At 37.1% G+C, this 27946-nt stretch overlaps 1 protein-coding gene across 2 annotated transcripts in view; it reads left to right on the forward strand.

The window, feature by feature from the left end:
* Window positions 1-317: 317 nt before the first annotated feature.
* Window positions 318-27946, forward strand: part of PIP4K2A (phosphatidylinositol-5-phosphate 4-kinase type 2 alpha) — a 75915-nt gene continuing 48286 nt past the window's right edge. For both annotated transcript variants that reach the window (XM_081345578.1, XM_081345579.1), the window contains exons 1-2: window positions 318-745; window positions 19774-19871. In XM_081345578.1, the coding sequence (XP_081201704.1) occupies window positions 605-745; window positions 19774-19871 (239 nt within the window). In that variant the 5' untranslated portion in view covers window positions 318-604. The remainder of the gene's footprint in view (window positions 746-19773; window positions 19872-27946) is intronic.

Here is a 27946-nt window from a genome sequence, read left to right on the forward strand (position 1 = left end):
AAAGAGGGGAGGGGAAAGCAAGACTCAACGTCGGGCAAAGAGAACGCAGCGAAGACTTCATTTTTCCTGCCGCGCACGCCCTAAACCGCTGCGCATGCTCCCATGGAGGAGGCGCGCGTGTCGGCTGGCTGTAGCCTTACAACTCAGCTCTGAGAGCGAAGCGTCTTCTTGGGGGAGGGAGGCGGGGCGCTCAGATACAGAGAAGGACAGGAGAGGGAGGGGGAGGAACGACAGCGTTTCCTCCCCCCCCCCGCCCGAGGCTCGAAGGCGGGACCTGCGAGGGGAGGAGAGAACGCAGGCCCTTCCAGCGAGCGGGGCGAGCGTCCGGGCTAGGATGCTCTTGGTATCGCCCTGCGTGGGCAGCAGCTGCAGCAGTAGCAGAAGCCGTGCCAGGGACTAGCCCGTCGCTTCAATTCTGCCGCAGCCGCGCTAGCGCCCGACGTGCTGCCCGAAAACCAGCCAGCCAGCAGGGCTGCCTGGTTTTACTGGCCCTTCCTTTCCCGCCGTCTCTTCCTTTCCCTCCCCTGCCCGTGGCGGCTCCGGGACACCGACCCTCGCCGTCCTTTTTCTCCTCTTCCTCCTGGGTTGCTCCACGGCGGCTCCCATGGCGGCCCCGGGTAATATCGTGTCCGTTATGGCGAGTAAGACCAAGACCAAGAAGAAGCACTTCGTGGCCCAGAAAGTCAAGCTCTTCCGGGCCAGCGATCCGCTGCTCAGCGTCCTCATGTGGGGAGTGAACCATTCGGTAAGAGACGCCGCTGCCGCGCAGACGACTGCGGGGGGCGGGAAAGGCTCGCTTGGTTGTAGTTTCCCCTCCTGGCGCACCGGGCTGCAGCCAGTCCACCAGCCCCGGCTAGCTGGCGGCTGAGCACGATAGCAGCTATAGTACCGCGCCTGTGGAGTGTCAGGTCGGGAGAAGGATTACCTTCGATTTTGCAGATGTGTTGTCGTCTGCCTCAATTTCCCTTCTGTCATAAGGATGTGATGGGGGTTGATGTACCTCTCATCTTCTAATCAACTGCTGCTGCCCTCTGACTGCAACTCCCTCCCCCTAATCTTGCAGAGCCATCTTGCTCTTTCACACCTCGGATTTAGACTAAGCTGCAGGAATTCAGAAGTAGCGATGCTCCGTAACTGGATTGGTGTAGATGGTTGAAAGAGGATACAAAATTTCATTCCGGGGGGGGAAAAAGATGCTCTTCTGCAGGAAAGATAGATAATCTCTTGGATCCACTAATGCAGTGCCATGTTTCCTTTGGGATGTCAACAGCTGTGGATGTGCAGTTTCCCTTTGTTTTTCTGTTCTTATGTGTTGCTGTATCTTTGCAAAGACTTCAGTGGGTATATAACACTCTCAGTATTTTGTTGATAAGTAATTCTGCTTCAAGCAAGGAGCTAAATATCAGCTGCTAGAATATTTTCTTTAATGTTTGCCTACAAGCACCCAAAGGTGATTTTTCATGATGCTAGAGAGACATTAGCCTGGTTGGAAAAATAACTAATTTTTATGCAATTTCCTGATGTCATCTTCACCCAGAGAATACTGTGTTGCACACCCAGAGCACATGTCACTGTATGTATATTTGTTATGACTGGTGATTGATAGCAACATAATTGGGTATTACTTGGCTAACGGTTTTGGTACCCTCCACATTTGTATTTTCCATAGTATTGTTAAAAAGCAGTCAGTAAAACAGTGGAGAGGAAATGGGAAACTTTCTTCATTCTAATCCCCAGTACATTCAGTAGATCATGTAACAGAAAGCAGAGCAGTAAGCAATGGCTGGGATAAAATATGGTAGGGTAGCCATGGTAGGGAAGCTGTTGGCAGTATGCTCACTTGGGCTACTGCAGTGTCCTGTTTCTTCAGCTGGGAATAACAGTTCATTTAACTATGCAGTATTATGCTAGTCAGACCAGGAAGAAAAGAAATGTATGATGTAGTTTAACAAAAGAGAAACACAATTGAAAATAACATGATTTTGATAATGATGAAACTCTTGTGATCTAAACTGTTAGGAATGAGAAAGTGCTGATGGTATAGAAAATGGAGAAAGTGTCTAATTGTATGAGAATTATAGTCACCTGGTTAGGGGAAGTAATACTGCAGCTGTGTGTGTGTGTGTGTGCGCGTGCCCGTGTGTGTGCACATAGACCAAATGTGCAGAGTTTTGTTCAGAGTAGTAGCGAACATTGATTCTAAAGATTATGGCACGCTAGTTCTTGTAAACTTTTGAAATTTGCTTCCTTTTTAATTCAGCACAAGAATTAACATCTCATTAAAGAAAAAAAAGCTGCTTAAAGCAATAGCTAATAGAGCAGAGCCCCCCCCCAACCTTTTGGGCACCAGGGACCAGTTCCGTGGAGACAGGTTTTTCCACAGACCAGAGGGTGCGTGGTTTTGTGTGCTGCCTGCATCCCACAGATGGGGCTTCGCTTGTTTGTATGGACCGGTTACTGACATGCCACAGCGTGGTATTGGTCCACAGACCGGGGTTGGGGACCCCTGTAATAGAGCACAGGTCATGTGCCTTCCCCTCCTTAGTAATAGTGTCTGCTTTTAATATAATGAGAATTTGCTTTATTGCATATGGCCACATATATTAGCTGCCACATCTTTCAGCAGAAGCTATATTTGGGATTTGTGTGATGATTCTAAAATCTGGTTAATTAAGTCTTCTTTTTCCTGGAAAGCTGGTCCCATGCCCTGCTGTAAATAAATTCATTGAGTGCTTATATAGAAAACACTCTGGTATGATTAACTTTCATACAAAAGTCCTGTTCTGAACACAAAACTTCCTTAACTGTAGGAAAATGGCAACTTTTATATATAGTTATGACTTCATAGACTCTAGGCCATTGTTTCTCAATCCTGGCCCTTTCAAGAAATGTGGACCTCAACTCCCAGAATTCCCCATCCAACATGGCTGGTTGGAGAATTTTGGGACTTAAGTCCACACCTCATAAAAGGGCCAATGTTAAGAAACACTGCTGTAGGCTAAACTGCTACTTTGATAACCAACTATTGGTTTTGTGACTAATCTGACAATGCTATACATAAAATACAATGGATGATCTGCCTTGTGCAGAGATGAATGTACATGTGCATATAGTTACTCATACCACACATGAATATGGAGGTTTGAGGAAGTTAGCTAATTCAGCCTCTAATTCTAAAGTAGACATTTTCTTACTTTCTTTTGAAAGTAAGAAATACAGATAGAGAATTTACAGAAATAAAGAGTATGATAACAATTAACATTTCATTGTATAAGCAGAGCTTTATTTCCCCCCAGAGTTACATGAATATTAATTTGTATTGTGCTTTGCTGAAAGTTCTAACAAGATTTTTCTTTTTTATGAAAAAAGGAGGAAATGTGCATGAAATCTTTCCATTTAGTCTATATTTGTTATATCTTCAAGAGAAAAGAGCAGATCTGGGGGCTGGTTTCTGATAGATGATTGTGTAAACTGAAGTCCGTAATAGTAATGTCATAAATTGCTTATAATGTGCTAACATTAATAATGTTCTACAAGTTGGAAGTTGTTACAGTAGATTATCATGCTGTAGGATATGGGTGAATTAAAATTTTAAAATCCAACAAGTTCATATAGTGCTGAGAAACGTGGTACATCTGGGAGAAACATATTTTACACAGCATCTTCAGTTTTGAATTTAAATGTGAAAGGAAACTCAACTCATAATTCAGAAAACAGCTTTAAAAGATATTTAGTATATGTTGAATTGTAAAAATGTAACTATAAAGGTAAACCTTGAAAGATACATTTTTCTGATTTCATTTTCAATATTTACCTTTAATGAGAAAAAGAGGTGTGAGAGTTAAAATTTAATTTTATCTTCGATTAAATTCAGCTGTTCAAAGTAGTATATTCATTGGGCAAATAATTATTTTCTCAACAATTCTACATTTTCAGACAACAGCTTCTCTAGCTGACTGGAATTGATAGGAGCCAAAGCCTAAACATCTTGCATATTTGATTACAGAGTTGTGCAAATGTTATGACAGTGTTTTCCTCTTTTTTGTTCAGTGTATTACTCTTTTTTTTTTTACATTGCTGCTTTGTACAATCCTGAATTCTGTTTTTTGCTCTGCCACCAAATAGTTCTGGCAGCACAAATATAGTATAGACTTTTCAACCCTATTTATCACTTCATATCTTCTCATGCTGGAATGCCCATCCTAATCACTAGTTATTTTGTGTTATCCTAAATATTTCATCTCTGTCAAATCATTTGCATCTCACCTCAAATAAAAAAAAATGAAAAAGCGATGTGTAATATTTGGGATTCCCCCTCCATTACAATATGAGAACTGACCACTTGTAGTTACTTTCTACTTATCTTTTACAGGACTTGTCCTTTTAGTGTGGAATTATAAAATATATTCATGTGTCTTTGATGAGAGATTTTTGTTGGAGCTCTTAGATATTTGTTGGCAAGAAGGAAATTTGCTGACAACTCTAAACATGACTTCTACAAAATCAGACCAACAATTGTTTGGTATTGCATAAATTAGCTTATGGATAATTAGGTGTATATATACGCCCCCATGTTTTATGTGTGAGGATTCACATCAAGTAGGACACATAATGCATTAAGTATTTAAATGACAATTATAGGTATATCATTCTTTGCAATTTGGATCTGGTGTCTGAATTCCCCTAAAGTATTGAATACAGGAAAAAAATGTTATGTCAGTGATTGAAAACTGAATATTAACCGTGGATGTTGGCTAAAAAAAGCAAGTGAATTATTTACTTAAAAAATAACAGTACATTTTTTGCTGATTTCCTGCATCTTCAATATCTACTCGTGGCAATTTGAGATAAAGTAACGTAATACAGTCCAGTATAAAATTACAGTTAGAAAATCTACAACAGCTGCTGAGCTAACATAAGTAAACACACAGTATCCTAAAGTAATTAATACTGACTCATTCAATGGCTATTTGAATGTCTCTGAGTTTTTAAAATGCAGATTAGCTTTTGTGTGTACATATTTTATTAGATTGCTCTACTTGTCTAGAAAATTACTATCACATTTGGGCTGGGGGGGGGGTGGAAATCCAGTGAAGCATCATGTGACAGTTCCTAACTGCCATCTAGTGGCCATCTGGACTTTTGCATTTTAGATCCAGTAGACCTAATACCAGTAAGTAAAAATGTTTCCTCGTGCTAAATTTAAAAAAATAATTTTTTTTCATTAAAAAAAATCAAAATCAGTGGTAAAGATTCTTCTAAATATATCAGTACTAGATCTTCAAAGGAAGGCCAAAAAAGTAGTTAATATTCTGCTACGAAATTCAAGCATATTTTTGTGGTTCTGGGTTCAATTATTAATAAAATAAGAATTCTTGATTTTAGAAACAAACTATTTCAGGTTAAGCAGTCTGATTTTGTAGTTGATAGTATAGCTTGGATTAATATCTTATACTAAATATTTTCCATAATTAGTGCAGTTAATGACCATATATAAGTATCTGAATAGATCATCTCAATGTTCTAAATCCTTTTTATAAATAATTTTATTGAAATGTTTAGTTATGGTGGAATATAATCCAAAGTCACAAGCAGGAGAGGCTCATTCCCAAGAAGCAAAGAAACAAGATAGCTTGGAACTTTTGACATGCAGGAAAAGGGCAAAGGCATTCCTTCCCACAAGCAGTTTGCAGGGTATATCAAATAGTTTATACAGGTAAGTAAGTCCTTTAGTCTGGGAAGATTTTTGCCTGTAAGTGGATATGAATAAAAAAAATACTTTAAAGTAACTACTGATATTCTTCTTGGTTTCTTTGGCTTGATATTAATAAACATAATAAAAATAAAATAAACTGGTTTATAAAAAGAAAAGTTCAGAAAATGAAGAAAAAGGAATAAGGTAACAAAGATAATAAAGAAGTGGTTTCCAGCTTCATCACAATGAGAATGAGCTAATATACTGTTGGGAAACTACCAATTGGGCTGAAGGCAGCGAGACCTAGCTTAGAGTCCTTGCAAAGCCACAAAAGGCAAGCTTGACTTCCCCCAAGATTCATGAAGCCATTATTTAATCATTCCCAGGGGAAGACAAGCTGTCTAGGAAAATTCTTATACATAACATAGAAGTCAATAAAAAATTTACTTCAATTACTTGCACACAGCTCTTGTTGCTTGTGCCTGACATATACTTTCACTCGTTTAACGTTACAAACAAAACATCCTTTTCTTGAGTTGTCTATTGTCTATTTTGGTAATTTCAATTTTATGGTCTTTCATGCCTAAAAACTGTAATGTCTATGTCAGATAAAAAAAATTCTTAGTTTTTTTAATCTTCTAAACGTTCAATGAAATTTGTATCCTTTTTGAGATATTAATTATCAATATTTAAGTCTATCTTTCAAAAACTCTTCAAGTTAACAAAAAGTTATAGTCATCGAGCCATTTATAGCCAAATGTTTTAGCTTGCCATTTCTACTTGGTTCTTTAGTTCCCTCTAGTGTCCTTTTCAATTTTCATCAAGGGACAGTTTCTAATGTGAGTTTACTTCCATTTCAATCATTTCCCATGAATATATTATTTAAATATATAATTTTTACAAATCTTACAGTTCCATTTAAAATTTCTTACACCAACATTTTGTGTGTGTGTGTGTGTGTGTGTGCCTTTTGTCAATTATATATTATTTAAAATTCTTAAGTCTCTATTTAAAATATCTTAAATCCAAAGAAGAAAGTAAAACTTACCAGATGTAAAATTAAACTCACTGTTTTGAAAGTCTCTAATAGCCATAAAATGGTTCAATTGAACATTTCTAAATGTAATAAAAAGTGAGTTCGGTTGGCTTAATGTCTTATGAAGACTCAACTGTAACTGAGAACAAAGTTGTCTCTCTTGGCTCCTGGTGCTCAAACCTATGGGAGACTGCTGCCAGAAACCTTTGAAGGACCAGTCTACTCACCAGTCTACTCACTCATCATTATTCATAGTGGTTATTGTCTCTGCTTGCTCTTTGAGACATCTTCAGTCAGCCATGACTCATATCCAAATGGAATGTTTCTAAATCTTGATTCTTTTATACAAACTAGACCCATTCTTCTTAGTAAGATACATCAAGAACTGTCAACCATTCTGTAATGTTATAACAATAAACCTTATTCCTGAAGCATAAATGTATTGATTTTTGAACTACGAATTGACCCACAAAAGAAAAGGATCTCTAGTATGATTGGCAGCAAAATCGTACAACACCTTCCTCTGTGTTGTATAGCAAGGCTTTTCAACCGGTGGTACACCGTACCACCTGTGGTACTTTGGCACATGGCAAGTTGTACACAACGGTCCTAGAGAAGTGTAGCGGGGGAGGTGAATGAGGTGAAGCGACCCAAGCCTGAGGGAGAGGCAACTGCAGCTGCAGGACTGTTGGGGCTTGTCAGAAGCCCCAAGAGCTGGCAGGGCTCCAGCTGATTGGCTCCAGCTGATTGGCGCTTCCAGAAGCAGCACAGAGCTGGACATGAACTGAAGAAAAAGGTGGGGAGGAGAGGAGAAGATATAAAAGGAGGTGGTTTTGGTGGGGAAAAAAGATGACAGGGAAAGAGAAGGGGATGGAGAAGAAGCTGTGGAAGGAGAGGTCAGCAGGCAGGGAGGAAAAAGAGACAGGGAAGAAGAAGAAGCTGTTGCTGGAAAAAAAGCTCCCCTGGTTCATTTTCTCCAGCCAGGAGAATGCAATCAGCGCTGATGAAATGAAAACCCGGGAGATGAACATATCAGAAAGGAGGTGGGTTTATTTAGTTCTGGATCACCTGGCAGCTTGATTGGGTTACCATAAGGATTCTGGGGCAGTTTTTACAGTGTTTTGTAATTCAGAGGCTCTGTTTGTGTGCTTTGGTTATTGGAATATTTTAGTCTGTATTTTAGGCTAGCAATGAGTCCAAAGTGTTGACCTCCATAGGTTTAATCCCTTTAAACAAATGTAATCATTTTTATCACCTTATCTTGAGTCTGTCTATGGCTTTTAGAAAGTTTTATTTGAAGGTAAACAGGCTTAATTTAAGGTTAAAGCTTTTCGTAATTGCCAGAGCCTTTCAGTATCGGATTACAACATTGTGACACGTGACACACCTGAGGCAGCTTAAAGGGGAAAAAAACTGTTTATGTGTTTCTTTATTCTGGGAGGGTTTTGTGAATCTTTCTTGTTTTGCTCTTTATTCCTGTGTCTTTAAGGGTACAGGGAAGGGACTGGGGGGAGTGTGTTCTTACTACACTGTGGAAGGAGAGCTCAGAAGGCAGGGAGGAAGAAGAGAGGGAAAAAGGAAGAAGGGCCGACCAGCTAGCTCAGGGGTCTACAAACTTAGCAACTTTAAGACCTGTGGACTTTAACTCCTAGAATTCCACAACCAGTCATGATGGCTGAGGAATTCTGGGAATTAAAGCCACAAGACTTAAAAATGCCAAGTTTGAAGACCCCTGAGCTAGCTGGTAGTGGTGCATATTAATAAACATGGATAAATTCATCATACATTTGTCAGTGCAAAGGGAAAGTGATTCAGCAAAGGAACAGCCACTGAAGAAATTAAAACTGGTACTTTCCCCCTTTTTTCTACAGTTTGTAATATTTTATTAGATTATAGAATAAAATACAAAAAATACAAAAGCAAAAGTAGTACACAGAGGGAAGAAAAAAGGGGGGAAAGTGAGGGGGGGAGGGGGAAAAGAACAGACTTCCTCTGTTGCAGTAGAAGGAAGCATTAACCTCGAACCTCAACTTTTTACTTTTCCATAATAGCATAAACTAACCATTTCTATAACAACAAATGAATCTAATCAGTAAAACCCAAAATCCCCCCCCCTTTTTTTTAGTCGTCAAGTTTTTGACACCTTGGTAAGCACTGGTGGTACTCAAATATTGTCACGTCCTAAAAGTGATACAATCTGTGAAAAGGTTGAAAAGCACTGTTGTGCAGGATAAATTAAAATCCTTCTCAAGTACTTAAGAGCGGTCATTTTTCTCCTTTTGTATCTAATGCCAAGCTTATTTGAGAAGAATATCTATTTCATCCAAATTGTTTATAGAGATAGTTGTAATTCTGAATTCTCTGATACAATGCCCTTCTGATACAAACAAATGTAACTCTTATAACACCCGTAAGCATATCAAAATAGATTATTAGGTTGGTCATTCTTACAGATTAAATTTGGAATGTACTGAGTTCTAATTACTTAGTCGTTGCAAATGTTGGTTAACTTTCACGTTGGTGTATTTCCGTTGAAAACCATTATAAGTAAATCACATACAGGTAGTCCTTGACTTACAACAGTTTGTTTAGTGACTGTTCAAAGTTAGAACAACACTGAAAAAACTGACTTTCACACTTATGACTGTTGCGGCATCCCCATGGTCCCGTGATCAAAATTCAGATGCTTGGCAGCTGACTCATATTCATAACAGTTACAGTGTTCCAGGGTCATGTGATCACTTTTTGCAGCCTTCTGACAAGCAAAGTGAATGGGGAAGCCAGTTTCATTTAACAACCCGCATATATTAAAAAAATTGCAGTGCAGGAAAAATTAAGGGCTGGAAACTTAATGAACATGATGTATCATAATGATATCCTAAAGCTTAATTTGTGTATGAGCAGAATTTTTCTTTATTACTGTCATGAATATTTTCTGATTCTGCTATTAAGTTATATCTTGAAGACATTGTATGTTCTAAGGCATGTGATTACCTTCAAGAAGCCAGCCTGATGGAAAGCTTTTGTAGGTAGAAGTATGTTGAAGTTGCATTTTCTTCCCCAACAAAAATAAAAATAAAATTAGTAATTATAAATGCAGTTCTCGCTCATAAATGAGGTATTTTTAAATACATAAATTTAAATATATTTATGAATATGTATATTTTCCAGGAATGCATTCTATATTAAAGTGACCTCCATGCACTATTTCAGACATGTCAAACTCATGACATCATGTGATGTCATGCGATGTATCGGAACTTTTTCCCCATTGCCAGTTTGACACCCCTGTACTGTTTTGTGTGAACGATGTTTAAATTTCTGGGCAGAGAGTTCAATATTGAATGTATAATGTGCTGTCAACACATGCATGGCCTACTGCATTTCTCTGTTTTATGATAGTTGTACTTTTTTCGTATTTTTAGACATTATAAGAATATAATGTTGCAAGAACAGTCATCAATTGCTTGTAGATGACATCTGGATTATATTTTCTGATTTCAGAAAAAAGAAACGTCATGTGTTTTCCTACACATGTTTTTTGTAGAGAAAATGTATGATGTTTAAAATTGTTACTAGTAATGTTTTTTATTTCTAACTTAGAGTTTGAAGCCAAAGAAATCCAATGGATATAAATCCATAAATAAAAAAGTCAGTATTTTTTGTTAAGTGGGTAGCAGATTACTTGGGTTGTCCTAAAATAGTGAATGTTCTAATTTAATGAGTGATATAGAAGGAAGCATAATGCCATCTTTGCTTTCATTTATCATTGATAAGAATTGGTCAGAGTTAATTCCTCCTATTGATCAAAAATTTAAAGAAAATGATTTGATATCAGATATGTGTATCTCCAAACTTCTCTATCTTGTTTCTGAATAGTGGAATATTTAATTATTTTATCTACACACACAAGGATGTTTGATCTATAGGCAGAAAACCTACTGTGTTGCATCCATTGTTTTTGCTTGGATTGTGCATCTTGTGGGCTGCATTGGAAATGCTGGATGTGATATATCAAGAATCATAGTTCAGAGGTAGAGGGCCAGAAGTCTTGGGTCAATTTTTGATCAATTAAGATTTAAAATAGGTATCATAAATCGACTCAACTCCCTTCAAGAATAGCAAAAACGTAGGTTTTGGCCTCACCTATTCCAGAATTGCCTTGAGGATGGTCCTGGACCATAAATGACCTGCAGACTACATCTTTTGATATGGTATAAGCAATACAGATGCTGGAAAAAACATTCATTTCTACTTTTGCTAATCTTTGTTCCATATTTCTGTCTGTACTTTGAGGTACTTGTTTTTGGAGATGTTTGATTATGTACAGCTCATTATTTAATGCACTGTTGCCAGCATTTGCTGTCATTTATTTCAGAGTCCTATGATGATGTTGCATGGTCTTAAAGGGAGTTTTATCATTTTACTACCATTGACAGAAGCAATAAGCCTATCCAAGAATGAATGAATTAGAATGAGCTAACTGGGATTTAAAGAGTCAGTACTAGCTTGCCAAAGAGTTGTGTTGTCTGGATTTATCATACAGTATACCTTGTTTGATTCCATATGTTTTAAATTTATTCTGTTGGTTATGTATGCATTCATCTCTTTTTAACAAATTTGGTTTCTGGCTGTAGATGAGATGAGATTAATAAAATAGGTAGGTAGGTAGGTAGGTAGGTAGGTAGATAGATAGATAGATAGATAGATAGATAGATAGATAGATAGATAGATAGATAGATAGATAGATATAGATGCTTCAGTCTAATCTGTATACCGGTAATTTTAGGGAGATGTTGGTTTGTCAAAACCGTAATGATGAAATAGACATCCTGTGCTCCTATTGGTGAACTGCTGCTCCCATCATTCTTCATTATTGTTCTTGGTGGCTGGGAATTGCCACAACTTGCTTCACTTTCTCTTAATGACTAACATGTACAGGAGAGAGATGCATTTTTTTAATGGATGCTTTTTATTCCATTTTAAATTGGGTAGTGGATTGTTGTTGAGTTTGTTTTTGGTGCTTTCAAATCAGTGTGGACTCCTGGCAACCGACTGGATAAGTCCCTGCAATTTTCTTGGGAAAATTTCAGAAATGGTTTAGCCTTGCTACTTCCTAAGGATTGGGAAGAAGGACGGACCCAACATCACTCAGCTGACTTTGTGCTAAGGCTGGACTAGAGTTTACAGTCTCCTGGTTTCTAACCTGATGCCTTAACCATTACACCAAATTAGCTTTCTTTTAAGAATCACACTACACTACTATATAACATTGTGTTGGATTTTGTACCTTACAAATTATGTAGATAATTTTAATAGAAATGTGCAGTTCTTGGGAACTTGCTCTTTAGACTGGCTTCACATAACATATTAAACCTAAATATGAAACTAGGTTAATGGTTTAGTTAATCATGGTTTTAAATAAGCCATATTCCTGCATTCATATAGAATGCTAAGCTTTAAATGGAAGTTTGGAAACCATCATTATTAGGTTTATCCAATAGGCTAAAGTAAGCATTTAATATTTTATCCTTGTGTGCCATGTGAATTAGGTCCCAAAATTGGTTTCTTGGTCTTGGATGCATCCCATCTGCCTTTCTGCCTGATTTTCTGATACAAAAATCAATAGGAAAAAGGTGGGTTATTACTTTGAAGGTAAATTTATTTAAATATAGAATTTCAGCTGTCAAAAGTTATAGCTTTAAAGAAGTTTATCAAAGGCTCAATAGTATTTGGATATGTTCCATTAACTCAGACTAGTTAGCTAACAGCTGTTTGGTAAAAGTTTGTCTTGTGAATGGAATAGAGTAATCTGACACTCAAACACATCATGTTAAAGTGGATCAAATATTGTTACTTTTGCATAAATACATTGTACTTTCTCCATTATGATTGTCCATTATGATTTTGTATCTAAATCAAGCAAATGTTAACTCAGGAATTTCTTCTAGCTTCCTTATGTTTTAAAGTTATGTTCATATACTTTGTACTTTTGTGTTTCTGGAAGGATACTGAAGCTGGTTTTTAATTGAAATCAATTTTGATGTAGTTTTTGGTTTTTGTTTCGTTTTTTTTAATTGAGTGGATTGAGAGCTGCTTCCACAGTTCCATTCCCAATAGGAATGATACTGAACATTCAATTTGCACTTTGGGATAACTTGAGGATCTATAAAATAATAAATGGGGTCTTTATTTGTCATCTATTGTCCATTCTTGAGCTTTTAGTGGCAAGTAAATTGTTTAGACACAAGCTGATTGTAGGGGCAAGAGGATTCCAGTCCACCTCAAAACTGGATGGAAAGAATAAGCATTGAAGCGAAATACAGGAATTTGCCATTTTTAGTTAGGCACCCTAAAGAGTTTCCAACAATTAGATAAACAGCATTTGTGTCTTCATGCTTGCATGCTACTACGACAGCTCTCAGTGGAACACTTAATCTGCTCTCTAGGGTAATAATAAACATCAAAGCAAGAAATGTTTACTAGATGTTCCTGAAATGTTAAATATTTTGGTTTAAACACTTTTGGTGCCAAGGCCTTCATATCTTAATTTGGGCTGATATTTAATAAAATGGGGAGTATGAAATAGGAGATACAGAGAAGTTTCTGAAAATGATCTTCTCATGGGAAATTTTCAAGGGTATAATAATAAGCACAGTTTTGTTATAAACTGAATTTTTAAGGATAAGGGACATCATTTGGTGATCTTTTATAATAACTTTCATCTGCTCTGAAACTGATTTATCACCAATAGATATGGAAAACAAATTTCCCATTATACAACTCCCCACATAGTTCTTTACAAGCAGTGGCATTTCCAGTTCAAGGCTTTTAGGCTATCCATTTTTTAAAAGCATGGAGTCATGGGATTTCCTTATTATCATCACTTCCATTTTTGCCTTTCCTGTCCCTCAACAATATTACAGCCCATGGAGACTATCTTAATGCAACATAACCATATAGATTTGTTTTCTGTCCTGTGATTACCTGCCAACAATGCAAGTGGTGTTCTCCTCGCTTGAAGGTGAAATTTGAAGCTTATTTGTTTACCTGCTACCAGTTTCTACAGGTAGTATTTGACTTATGACCACAATTGAATTCAGAATTTTTGTTTGTAAGTGAGACATTTGTTAAGTGAGTTAATGACCTTTCTGGCCACAATTGTTAAACGAATCACTGCAATTGTTATGTTAGTAACACAGTTGTTAAGTGAATATGGCTTCTCCATTGACTTTGCTTGTCAGAAACTTGCAAAAGGTGATCACATGAATCTGGGATACTGTAACCGTTATAAATATGAGTCAGTTGCCAAGCATCTGAATTTTCATCAGGTGGCCCTGGAGATGCTGCAATGGTTGTAAGTTTGAAAAATGATCATAAGTAATTTTGTACTGTAACTTTAAACAGTCAGTAAAAGAACTATTGCTACTCAAGGACTACCTGTGTTGATAGTATCACTTGGAGAAAAAATGCAATAGGCTATAAAATGGTTTCTTTTCAAGATTAGACATTGTAGTCTCAGCAGATATCAGATGGGAAACTATCTTAGAATGTTTAAATTCTACTGAAATTGATACATTTGCAAGATAAAAATATTTAGTTGAAATAAAGAAATTTTCAGACGTCTTGAGTTCTTTATTGGAATGAGTTGAAAATGTTAAGTTTGATTAGTGTATAAACCTTGTACAGTAGCTCATAAAGTAAGGAAATGAAATGTAAAATTGCTCAGTTTATTTAATTCTGCATTTTAGTTTCATGATAATTAAAGAAATTTTCCTTTCTAAAGGAGATTTAATTACTTCATAAAAGCTGAGATGAAATAGAAAAACAACTTCTTTTCCAACTCAGAAAAAAGTTTTTTTAATATGTATCAGAAAGAAGCTGAGCATTAGGAAGCATATAAAATATATTGATCAGACTAATGGTAGTTTCAATATTTACGCTACGACCCAACTTTTAAAATCTAGAAGAGTATGTGTTACAAAATACAGAAATAGTCAATGGACTAGTTCAAATGACTGCACAGATTAACTGCTGCAGATGAAGAAAGTCTGTGGTGTAGTTTATCAGCTATCCAGACATAACATTTTGTAGTTATCATTTTTTTTAAGAATCATTTTGGATTCTTTCTTTTTCCCCATTCATAATGTTTAGACTAAGATTTGGACTAGAAGATTTTCAAGGTCCCTTCCAGCTCTGTTATTCTGTTAAGATTAGAATAAACTTGCTTCTTTTTAAAATGATTTGTCAGTTCCTGTATTAGTTGTTTCATTTGGTAATTGAAATGACATAAACTTTAATTTTTGTATAATTGTATGAAAAGATCTGTTTGAAGTCTGAGATCTTTTCCATTTTTCTTGCCATATATAAAAATAACAAGAAGCCACAGTGCAACCAATATAATTTGTCAAAATATTCAGTGGAAATTCCTACAACATATAAGGATTAATTACACATTTAAAACATATAGCATCTAAGAGTGACAGGTAGGTTAAATATTGCCGTCATATAATTACAATCCTTCAAATGTTATTACATTTCATTTTTTTAAAAATATTTAATTTTGGATTAAAAAACATGGAACTATTTTAATAAAGAAGTTTTCTATTAATACATCTCTCATTTGTTTTTTCATTCTTGAGATACTAAAGTTTAAAGTCATTTGTATCTCCTTTCCAAGAGGGAAAAAAGGACTGTAGCACAGAAGGTACTTTATTCTAAGATGTACTCATTTATTTAGTATTAGTTACCAAGTGTTTAAGATGCCTTAGTTCAGGGGTGTCAAACTCAATTTCATTGAGGGCCGCATCAGCATTGCGGTTGCCCTCAGGGGGCCGGGTAGGTATGGCCAGGGTGAACGTGGCCTACTGGGTGGGTGTGGCTAGAGTGCGTATGGCCTACTGGGTGGGCATGGCCAGCTCTACATCGTTCGCATCAAGGGTGCCTATTGGGGGCCTGGGCAGGAGTGGGACAGATCTGAGGGTCTCTGGCAGAACGAGGGTCTCTGGGCCAGGGCCAAGGCAGTGAGGGCCGTTCCCTCACTCTTTCCAGGATGGCTTCGCGGGCCACATGAAACCACTTCGCGGGCCGGATCCGGCCCCCGGGCCTTGTGTTTGACATGTCTGCCTTAGTTGAACTGTCTCTTGTATAACTTTTAATTTTATGAATTACATAATAAAAATAATCCAAAAAAGAAAAAGAAAAACTTTAAATATTTAAAATATAAACGTTGGTATCTAAGCAAAATAGATATTCTTTTAAGATTGTTCAGTGATGATATTGAAAGAGTTGCTTATCTTTGTGAATATTGTGTAAAGTGCTACATATAAACTTACCTTGCCCCTTAGCTGACGGTCAGTTCTCAGTTGCTTTTTCAGTAACTTTCTCAAATGCTAACTTAGAAATGGGGTTTCCAAGCAAAAAGTCTCCAAGCGTTGGGATCACCAAGCAGAAAGAAAGTTGAAGAAGACTTTAATTTTAATTTTCAGGTTCATTTTGATATGAATACAGCTATCCAGAAATATCAATTCTCACTCTATGCTTTGTTGAAGTGGATTTTCAAAGTTTTTATCAAGTGAAGTTATTATTATATCTAATAAGATGTAATAAAAAAGAAAAAAGGAAAGGGTATGGCCTTTGAATTATGCAAGCCTCTTTGCCATGAAAACCCCTTGGACAGTACCAAAAGGAAAAGGATATGATGCTGGAAGATGAGCCCCTCAGGTTGGAAGGCATCCAGTATGCTACTGGGGAAGAGCAGAGGGCTAGTACTAGTAGTGCCAGAAAGAATGAAGCACTACTTAAAATCCTACAAGCTAGACTCCAGCAATATGTGGATCGAGAACTACCAGAAGTACAGGCAGGATTTTAAAGAGGCCGAGGAACCAGAGATCAAATTGCCAACATACGCTGGATCATGGAGAAAGATAGGGAGTTCCAGGAAAACATCTACTTCTGCTTCATTGACTATGCAAAAGCCTTTGATTGTGTATATGCGGGTCAAGAATCAACAGTGAGAACTGGACACAGAACCACTGATTGGTTCAAACTTCAGAAAGGAGTCCAGCAAGGTTGTATACTGTCGCCCTGGCTTTTTAACTTATATGCAGAGCACATCATGAGAAAGGCAGGGCTAGATGAATCAAAAGTTGGAATTAAGATTGCCAGGAGAAATATCAGCAACCTAAGATATGCAGATGATACCACTCTAATGGCAGAAATTGAAGAGGAACTAAAGAGCCTCTTGTTGTGGATGAAGAAGGAAAGTGCAAAAGTTGGGTTGAAACTAAACATTAAGAAAACCAAGATCATGGCATCCGGCCCTCTCAATTCCTGGCAAATAGATGGGGAAGAAATGGAGGTAGTGACAGATTTTATTTTCCTGGGCTCCAAGATCACTGCAAATGGGGACTGCAGCCAAGAAATTAAAAGATGCTTGCTCCTGGGGAGGAAAGCCATGGCAAATCTAGACAGCACGCTAAAAAGCAGAGACATCACCCTGCCAACAAAAGAGCATACAGTAAAGGCTATGGTCTTCCCAGTTGCAATGTATGGCTGTGAAAGTTGGACCATAAGAAAGGCTGAGTGCCAAAGAATTGAAGCCTTTGAACTATGGTGCTGGAGAAAACTCCTGCAAGTCCCTTGGACTGCAAGGTGATCAAACCGGTCAGTCCTAGAGGAGATCAACACTGACTGCTCCTTAGAAGGCCAGATCCTGAAGTTGAAACTCAAATACTTTGGCCACCTAATGAGAAGGAAGGACTCACTGGAGAAGAGCCTAATGCTGGGAAAGATTGAGGGCAATAGAAGAAGGGGACGACAGAGAATGAGGTGGCTGGATGGAGTCACTGAAGCAGTAGGCGTGAGCTTAAATGGACTCCAGAAGATGGTAGAGCAGGCCTGGAGGAACGTTGTCCCTGGGGTCGCAAAGGGTTGGACACGACTTTGCAACTAACAACAACAAAATGGCCTTTGAGGATCTGGGAAGTTATCTGAATATCAGGTGAAGCCCCTATTGACAAGATTTTAGTGGAGAATTTTCAGGCTTGATATTTCCATGTTAACTAGAACAATATCACCACTTTTAAACAAAGTCTTTCCAAATAGGGAATTCAGGTATGGATTGATTGTATCTGAGGTTTCAGAGCTTTGAAATTCAAAAAATAGAATCTGGAATTTTAGATGAAAACGTTAAATAGCATGGAGGGGGATCCTGATAGCATTCATCTTTGAGCAGAAAGATTACCAGAGTTAAAGGTGATCTGTTTGGCTATAGAGGGAGGTCATAGAAGTCAACAAAAATATGTAATATTTGCAGTAGAAGTGCCTTGCATCATTCTTTATCTCTCAGATATGTGGATATTCCAAATCTCATAATTCACAGCAAACATATGGTTGTAAGCAAAGCTGCTGTGATGAGTTCATGTCAAAATATGTTAATTAACTTTGATTTGATCAAAATATGTTAACTTTTAAATCTAGTGTTCCAAAATGATCTAAGCCTAGACGAAGATGCATGGACATCTTAGAAGCAGGCAAGGATTAAATGTGCATCATGAAACAAATATACTCCCTTTTGTACATGCATTACAGTGGCACACATTTAAAAAAGGGAATGGCATTTGCATCTTGATGTCACAATGTATATTTCATCATTTTATGAAATATTGACTCTTGGCCATGAATCTTAATTTATTTTTAAATATGAATCTTAATTTATGTTTAAAATGTAAAAAAGAGACATTCTATCTCTCTAATACAGAAGTTAATATATCTAATGTGGAAATCTGTTATGGTACCTGAATTCTAGAAGATAAGCCCCACATGTCATAGCAGATTGTCTCTTTCCCCAAAAACTATTATAATTCTAAAAAGATATCATTGAATAATTTTGAGATTAAATAAAGGAATCTTTAAAGAGTTTTTAAAGTATCACAAGGCTTGTTATTGTACTATCATTCAGATACATCCAAGATAATATAGATCAGGTTTTAGACAGCTTTAAATTTGGCAGCTATCTAAGGTTTTAGTAAAAGTCTTTCAAATGCTACTTGATGGTTTAATTTCAAGATCACAGGGACTAAGTCTGCATGTTGTGAACTCTAGGTGTTGTGTTTTTTTAATTTGAACAGTGGTTTTTCTATATGCTTTTATAAAATGATTTTCTACTAGGAAAAGCATGGATTTTATTTTATTATATTGTAAATCCTTTTCCTTTCAAAAATATGATGGTCTTCTTTCTGATGAAACCATTCATTTTGATTTGCGTCACTGTTATTATACAAGTTAACTATTGTTTTCATGCTATTTGATTCTGTGAGTAGCAGATGATACTAAACCATTTTTTCCTTTTGGCACAGAAAGGCCCGATAGTGGCTGATTCCTTGAAGCCAGGCACCAAAATCTGGAAACAATTGATTCTTTTTCTATTTCTGTTTGATATTCTTAAATTAAAGAGGCATTGCTTTTGAACACTGCCTGAGAACAAAGACAAGTCAAGAGATAGCCCTGCTGTGCCTGTCTCCATTGTTTTAAATTCTGTGCTGTCTCCCTGTAGTAAATAATGCTATCTGTAATTTAATAATTGCTGAAAAAAGGCATTGTGTATGTGGAGGGAATTTTATTTATTAGCAAGAAAAAATAGCGGTATATTAAACAGCCATAGGCGAACACAGAAAATTCAAATTTAATTCAGATATGAAAAAATATGCTAATAAATATAATACTAATACCCCATACTTTCCTTGTGCTTAAATTTCTGCAATAATTTGTGGAAAATCTGATTTCTAAACTGAGATAAATCTATTTTACAGTTCATAGCTCTAGAACATCAACTATGGAATAATTTTCACATATTCCTTGTAATTGGCTTTTTTTAAGCTGAAGGATTTCGAGCATTGTTTTTTGTCAAGTATGACTAGTATTCACGATGGTTAGAAAGTCAACATCTGGAGGTCTTCATGTTTTCCAACTGAGGCAGGAAGAAATTAATTTCTTCTCATTTTTCAAATTTCTTTTAATTTCCTTTTTGTCTTCTTTGTAGATCAATGAACTGAGCCATGTTCAAATCCCTGTTATGCTAATGCCAGATGACTTCAAAGCATATTCAAAGATAAAAGTGGACAACCATCTTTTTAATAAGTAAGTTAGGCCAACTTCTGTTTTGTTTTATATTTTTTAATTGAAATTAATACATTTTTACTTAATTTTGATTTTCTGAGTTGGGTTTTAAAAAATATGCCAAGAGTATCAGCAGTTCTATTGTGGATTTGTTTTTTCATTATGTTTTTTCTATTTGGATCCCAAAAGAAATTGAAGGGTAGAAGAGGAATTCCAGTGGACTGAAAGAAGAAATGTGCCTGCTCTCCTTTGTAGGTCTGATGTCCTAGAATGTGATCCGTTCTCCAAAAGATTGCTTCCAAGCTAAATTTCCACAGAATTTCAGCTCTAGTCTAAGACAGTCTCCAATAGTATGCATTGACTAATAGTGCTTCTCAGTATAACATTTTAAATAATTCTAAGAGGTAGAGGTAAACTGCTGTTAGATGTTTGAGAATTCTGTAGTTTGGAAAGTTATGGCTAATGTAAAGATTTGATTGTTATACAATACACAGGGCTTTTTTTCTCATAGAACGCTCAGAACGGCGTTCCGGCACCTCTTTTTTGCAAAAAAAAAAAAAAAGCTTTTGCACAAGCTGTTCTGCTATTGGCTTAAGCCTATTGCAGGCTTTGCTCTTTTATGACTCATGGACTTCAACTCCCAGAATTCCTGAGTCAGCTATGCTATTGGCTTTTGGAAGCCAATAGGAATTGCTGCTGAGCTTGCCAAAAGACCCGGCAAGCAAATGTTGCACAGGCAAGTTGCAGCGTAGGCAGGAATTTGCACTCCTCCCTGTTCTCCAACTACACCATCTCAACTAGGTAAGTAAGATAGTATTTGCAAATAGGATATCCAAGTATGACTCAAGGAAATTTTCCCTGCATGGAGGGAGTAGTGGTTTGTTTTACTTTTCAAATTGCTGTAGGGAAGAAATGATGATTAGAAAAAGGCAGGAAGTTATTTTTATTAAGAAGAATCCATTTATCCCATGCTAGTTCTTTGGGAGCTTAGTACCACCAGCACAGAACATTTGATTTTCTGAAACTTCATTCAAATTCAATTCCTGATAGGGGCATTTGAAAAACAAAAGTCATTTATTAAATTTATATGCTGACTATTTCACCAGGATGACTCTGAAGTCAAGGAGAGGGCTTGCAACTTCTGTTTGTAGTTATCCACGTTTCTGCACACTGAGATAATCGGCCATTGTACAAATACAGAGCCTATCATGCTTTATATGGAACAGATACATTACCTGAAATTTTTGGAATGTGTAAAAAATTTGAACCAGCCCAGAAACTCATTTCCCATTGTTTGTGTATATAGAAAGTAAACCCTGAAATAGATTTGGAAAGAGCAAGGACTTTGATTAAATGGAAATCTTGCTAAGCATAGAACTGTTGAGTTAATTTGCAGCTGTTTCTGCTGTTTTCTTTTTATGTGGTTATGATTTTACATCACATTTTAAAATCAGCCAAATTGAATAGGAATAAGATTGTGACTGAAAGAATACTAATTCTGAAATATAGTAAATATCTTTAAGAAGTAACGTTAAATTTAGCTTTAGTGTAATTTGCTTGTTTACTGTAGCTAAAACTGGAAATTATATTTCTAAAGCATTAGTTTGGATCATTGGAAAGAAAAAAGATTTAATATTTATGATTCAAAAATATAAATATGTGAGAAACATGTTTTTAAAGACCTTTGCAGCTTGTTCTCATATATACCCTGCTTCAAAGGAATAACTCAAATTATGAAATTTAGAATCTACCAAGCTTCCCTTCCATGGACAGAAGACAATCCATGGGAAATGTGAATCTGTAATCTATAGCTTTAGCAGCAATAATAAATCTAATTATGCTATGCATATTTAAGTTAGCCAAACCCTGGAGCAGTGGTAGCAATCTTCTATCACAATGGCAAGCCCTTTAAGATTATATAATGTTAATCATATAAGTGAAGAAATGAGGAAAACTGTGGTTAAAGAAATTGTTTGATCCAATAATAAAATTTCATTGATAATTGATGAATCAACCACAATAAGCAAAAAAACTACCCTCATAGTATTTGTTCGATGCTATATTGAAGGTATGGGAATGAATTCACCAGTAAATTTGTTTTTGGACTTGGTAGAACTTGAAAAAGTAACAGAAGAACGAATATTTGATTCCTTACTCCAATGTCTTTACTCTTATGGGATGACAGAACATTATTTGAAAAAATATTTGATTTCTCTGGCATGCGATGGCACTGCTGTGATGATGGGATGTAAAAGTGGAGTGAAAAGATTGCTGTCAGAACGTTTTCCTTCTATTATAGTTTGGCATTGTGCTAATCACAGACTAGAATTATCAGTAGGTGATGCTGCCAAGGAAACTTCAGGATTAAATAGATTCCAATCATTTATTGATAAACTGTATGTCATATACCATGCTTCACCAAAGAATAGCAGAGAATTGCATTCATGTGCAGAATTACTGGGGACTGAGCTGCTGAAAATTGGAAGAATTTTAAGTACCCGATGGGTGTCATCTAGTTTGTGTACAGTTTTGGCTGTATGGAATAATTTTGAATCCCTTGTGTATCATTTTGAACAAGCAATGCATGATCCTACAAGAGATAAAAATGATAAATACACTTATAATGGCTTGAAAAGAAAAATAACATCTACAGAATTTTTATTGGACTTAGGATTGATGTGTGATGCTCTCCAAGAATTGTCAGATTTAAGTTTGGATCTACAGGACCACAACATTGACTTGTATAAGGCAAATAAGAAAATAAAAATACTGGTACAAGTTTTTGAAGAAAGAAGACAGAACTTTGGGCCCTATTATAAATGTGCTGTTGCTGCTGTAAGTGATCTTTGCTTTCGTAGAGTTTTACTTCACAAAAGAGATTCAAAAAAGGATCCTCCCATTGACCAAGTATATTTCAATTGAAAGAGTCAATTGAAAAAAGATTACTTGATAGCAAAGATGATGAGTTGGCGTATTGGTCTCGCGTACTTGATCAAAAACATTGCCCTGAAGATGTTAATACTCAACTGACATTTGGAGAAGTGGAAATTAGAAACTTATCAATCAGACTGCAACTAAATGAAAGAGAAATGATTCGTGGATTTTGTGAATACATTCTCAAAAAGGCATATTCAGAAAAACTGTTGCATTTGATACGGACTCTGAATACCATTCCTAATTCTTCAAATGAATGTGAACATGGGTTTTCACAGATGAATCTAATTGCCACCCCAACAAGAGCTTTGTTAAAGACTTAAGACAATTTCAGCATTTTTGTTCATCAAACTTGTCGGACAACCTCTGAGACTTTTCGATCCTTCAAAGTACGTTGATCTGTGGTTACTCAGAGGACGACATTCGGCCATAGATACTAAGAGCAAGGAAAGGAGTCAAGAAGATTTGTCAGATGAGAATTGGACAAAAGTTTGGAATTTTCTATGAACATTTGCCTTAAATACAAAAAATTAAATGTATGTTAAGAATTGAATATATAATTGTTTAATTATATAAATAAATATATAAATAAAATTATATAAATAAAAGATTAACAAGATGAGAGTTCGGGCACCTTTTTTTTAGAAAAAAAAGCCCTGGTTATACACCTATTGAGTATTTGCTAAGTCAAATTACTTTGTTGTTGTTGTTAGCTGCAAAGTCGTGTCCGACTCATCGCGACCCTATGGACAACGTTCCTCCAGGCCTTCCTGTCCTCTACCATCTTCTGGAGTCCATTTAAGCTCACGCCTACTGCTTCAGTGACTCCATCCAGCCACCTCATTCTCTGTCGTCCCCTTCTTCTATTGCCCTCAATCTTTCCCAGCATTAGGCTCTTCTCCAGTGACTCCTTCCTTCTCATTAGGTGGCCAAAGTATTTGAGTTTTAGCTTCAGGATCTGGCCTTCTATAGAGCAGTCAGGGTTGATCTCCTCTAGGACTGACCAGTTTGATCACCTTGCTGTCCAAGGGACTCGCAGGAGTCTTCTCCAGCACCATAGTTCAAAGGCCTCCATTCTTTGGCGCTCAGCCTTTTTTATGGTCCAGCTTTGACTGCCATACATTGCAACTGGGAAGACCATAGCCTTGACTATATGCACTTTTGTTGACAGGATGATGTCTCTGCTTTTTAGTGTGCTGTCTAGATTTCCCATGGCTTTCCTCCCCAGGAGCAAGCGTCTTTTAATTTTTTGGCTACAGTCTCCATCTGCAGTGATCTTGGAGCCCAGGAAAATAAAATCTGTCACTACCTCCATTTCTTCCCCATCTATTTGCCAGGAATTGAGAGGGCCGGATGCCATGATCTTGATTTTCTTAATGTTAAGTTTCAACCCAGGTTTTGCACTCTCCTTCTTCACCTGCATCAAGGGGCTCTTTAGTTCTTCTTCACTTTCTGCCATTAGAGTGGTATCATCTGCATATCTTAGGTTGTTGATATTTCTTCCGGCAATCTTAATTCCAACTTTTGATTCCTCTAACCCTGCCTTTCTCATGATGTGCTCTGCATATAAGTTAAATAGGCAGGGCGACAGTATACAGCCTTGCCGGACTCCTTTCCCAATTTTGAACCAATCAGTGGTTCCGTGTCCAGTTCTCACTGTTGCTTCTTGGCCCACATATAGGTTTCTCAAGAGACAAATAAGATGGTCTGGTATGCCCATCTCTTTAAGAACTTGCCACAGTTTGTTATGATCCACACAATCAAAGGCTTTATCATAGTCAATGAACCAGAAGTAGATGGTTTTCTGGAACTCCCTAGCTTTCTCCATGATCCAACGTATGTTGGCAATTTGATCTCTAGTTCCTCTGCCTCTTCGAAATCCTGCCTGTACTTCTGGTAGTTCTCGGTCCACATACTGCTGGAGTCTAGCTTGTAGGATTTTAAGCATAACTTCACTAGCATGAGAAATGAGTGCAATGGTGTGGTAGTTTGAACATTCTTTGGCACTGCCTTTCTTTGGAATTGGAATGTAAACTGATCTTTTCCAATCCTGTGGCCACTGTTGAGTTTTCCAAATTTGCTGGCAAATTGAGTGTAGCACTTTTACTGCATCGTCTTTTAAGATTTTGAATAGCTCAGCTGGAATACTGTCACCTCCACTAGCTTTGTTGTTGCTCAGCTTTTCTAAGGCCCACTTCACTTCACATTCTAGGATATCTGGCTCGAGGTCAGTGACCACCTCATTGTGATTATCAGGGACATTAAGCTCATTCTTGTATAGTTCTTCTGTGTAATTTTGCCACCTCTTCTGCCTCTGTTAGGTCCCTGCCAATTTGGTCCTTTATCATGCCCATTTTTGTATGAAACGTTCCCTTCCTCTCTCCAATTTTCTTGAAAAGATCTCTGGTCCTCCCTATTCTATTGTTTTCTTCTATTTCTTTGCACTGTTCATTTAAGAAGGCATTCTTATCTCTTCTAGCTATTCTCTGGAATTCTGCATTCAATTGGGTGTATCTTTCTTTTTCTCCCTTGCCTTTCACTTCCCTCCTTTCCTCAGCTGTTTGCAAAGTTTCCTCAGACAGCCATTTTGCTTTCTTGCATTTTTTTCCCCTTTGGGATGGTTTTGGTTGCTACCTGTTGTAAATTGTTGCAAACCTCTGTCCATAGTTCTTCAGGCACTCTGTCTATCAGATCTAATTCCTTAAATCTATTTGCCACCTCTACTGTATATTCAACAGGGATATGATTTAATTCATACCTGACTGGCCTAGTGCTTTTCCCTACTCTCTTCAGTTTAAGCCTAAATTTTGCAATGTGAAGCTCATGGTCTGAGCCACAGTCAGCTCCTGGTCTTGTTTTTACTGACTGTATAAAGCTTCTCCATCTTTGGCTGCAGAGCATATAGTCAATCTGATTTCTGTGTTGACTGTCTGGTGATGTCCATGTGTAGAACCGTCTCTTGGGTTGTTGGAAAAGAGTGTTTGCTATGACCATCGTATTCTCTTGACAAAATTCTATCAGCCTGTGCCCTGCTTCATTTTGTACTCCAAGTCCAAACTTGCCTGTTATTCCGCTTATCTTTTGGCTTCCTACTTTAGCATTCCAATCCCCCATGATGATAAGGACATCATTTTTTGGTGTTAATTCTATAAGGTGCTGTAGGGCTTCATAGAACCGGTCAATTTCATCCTCTTCAGCACTGGTGGTTGGAGTATAGACTTGGACCACTGTGATATTGAATGGTTTGCCTTGGATTTGAACTGAGATCATTCTGTCATTTTGAGGATTGTATCCCAGTATTGCTTTTCCTACTCTTTTATTGACTATGAAAGCTACTCCATTTCTTCTGAGGGATTCTTGCTCACAGTAGTATACCTGATGGTCATCTGAATTAAATTCACCCATTCCTGTCCATTTTAGTTCGCTGATACCTAAGATGTCGATGTTCAGTCTTGTCATCTCTTGTTTGACCACGTCCAGCTTTTCTTGATTCATGGATCTTACATTCCAGGTTCCTATGGAGAAAAAATCTTTACAGCATTGGACTTTCCTTTCACCACCAGACACATCCACAGCTGAGTGTCCTTTCGGCTTTGGCCCAGTCGCTTTATTCTTTCTGGCGCTACTAGTACTAGCCCTCTGCTCTTCCCCAGTAGCATATTGGATGCCTTCCGACCTGAGGGGCTCATCTTCCAGCATCATATCGTTTTTCCTTTTGTTACTGTCCATGGGGTTTTCATGGCAAAGATACTGGAGTGCGTTGCCATTTCCTTCTCCAGTGGATCACGTTTTGTCAGAACTCTGCTATGACCTTTCCGTCTTGGGTGGCCCTGCACGGCATAGCTCATAGCTTCATTGAATTATGCAAGCCCCTTCGCCACGACAAGGCAGTAATCCATGAAGGGGTCAAATTACTTATCTATTACTTAACAAAAAAGCTGTTACTTAACAAAAAGAAGTGTTGAGGATTTGCTAAGTCAAATATAGTCTACTTCTGGAAGTATTTAGGAAATAGAAACGCAGACATGTTGTATTCCATATGCACACAATCATTCAAATCGGAACTGCATAAGTGGAATATTCTGTTAAGAGCAATTCAATGTCATGTATATTAATGTTGAACTAGTTTTGCAGTAATAAAGGCTTAAAGACTGATTAAAGCTGAATCCTGCAGGTTATATCAGAGACATATCCATAGAGTGGAAGAAAATATTTTTCTGAAGCTAGATGCAGATTTTGCCATTTGTGGAGAATTGCTTGACTAGCAGAAATGCATAATTCCAAAGAAGTGTTTTGGAACTTTATATAGCATGAGTAGTGGACCTTTTTGAAGCAGATACTCATGTAAGCCTAAAAACAGAAAGATTTGATTTAATAACTTGATTGTGAATTATTCTGAGTATTCTGTAATCCAATTCTTTGTGCCCTTAAAGTTTTGAAATTTTGTGCTAATTTATGCCACTGAACATCTAGAATTCATTTTATCTAACTATATTGACTCTTGTAAAGAAGTCTCTACCTGCATGATGTTTTTAGTCCAATTCTTCCAGTAATGTCTCCATATCACCTGTGACTCCCTTGTAGAGATCTCTGAGAATAGCTTTAAGTCCATCTTTGCCTGGCTGAACATTTGCCTCAGATTGGGAAAAATGTGGCATTTGGAATTGTAGTGCAAAGGTCTTTGGGAAACAGCAATTTTGCAGGCTTCTAAGTGAGAATAATTATAACTGTGTTTGGGTGTATTGATCTGAAAAATATGAAATAATATGGCTATACTGTATGTTAATCATAATAGTTTCAACTTATAACCACAATTGGGACTGGGAAAGGGGAAGGCAGAGTTATTAGCTCAGTAACATATTTTCTTGTAGCCCCTTCCCGTTTAACTGTATTATTAGTTTTTAGCCATTCTTAATGGAATGGAATAGAATAGAATAGAATAGAATAGAATAGAATAGAATAGAATAGAATAGAATAGAATAGAATAGAATAGAATAGAATAGAATAGAATAGAATAGAATAGAATAGAATAGAATAGAATAGAATAGAATAGAATAGAGCTGGAAGGGACCTTAGAGGTCTTCTAGTCCAGCCCCCTGCTCAAGCAGGAGAACCTGTACCATCTCTGACAGGTGATTGTCTAGTCCTTAAAAATTTCCTCT

The sequence above is a fragment of the Vipera berus genome (assembly GCF_964194415.1).
Source record: "Vipera berus genome assembly, chromosome: Z".
Lineage (NCBI taxonomy): Eukaryota > Metazoa > Chordata > Lepidosauria > Squamata > Viperidae > Vipera > Vipera berus.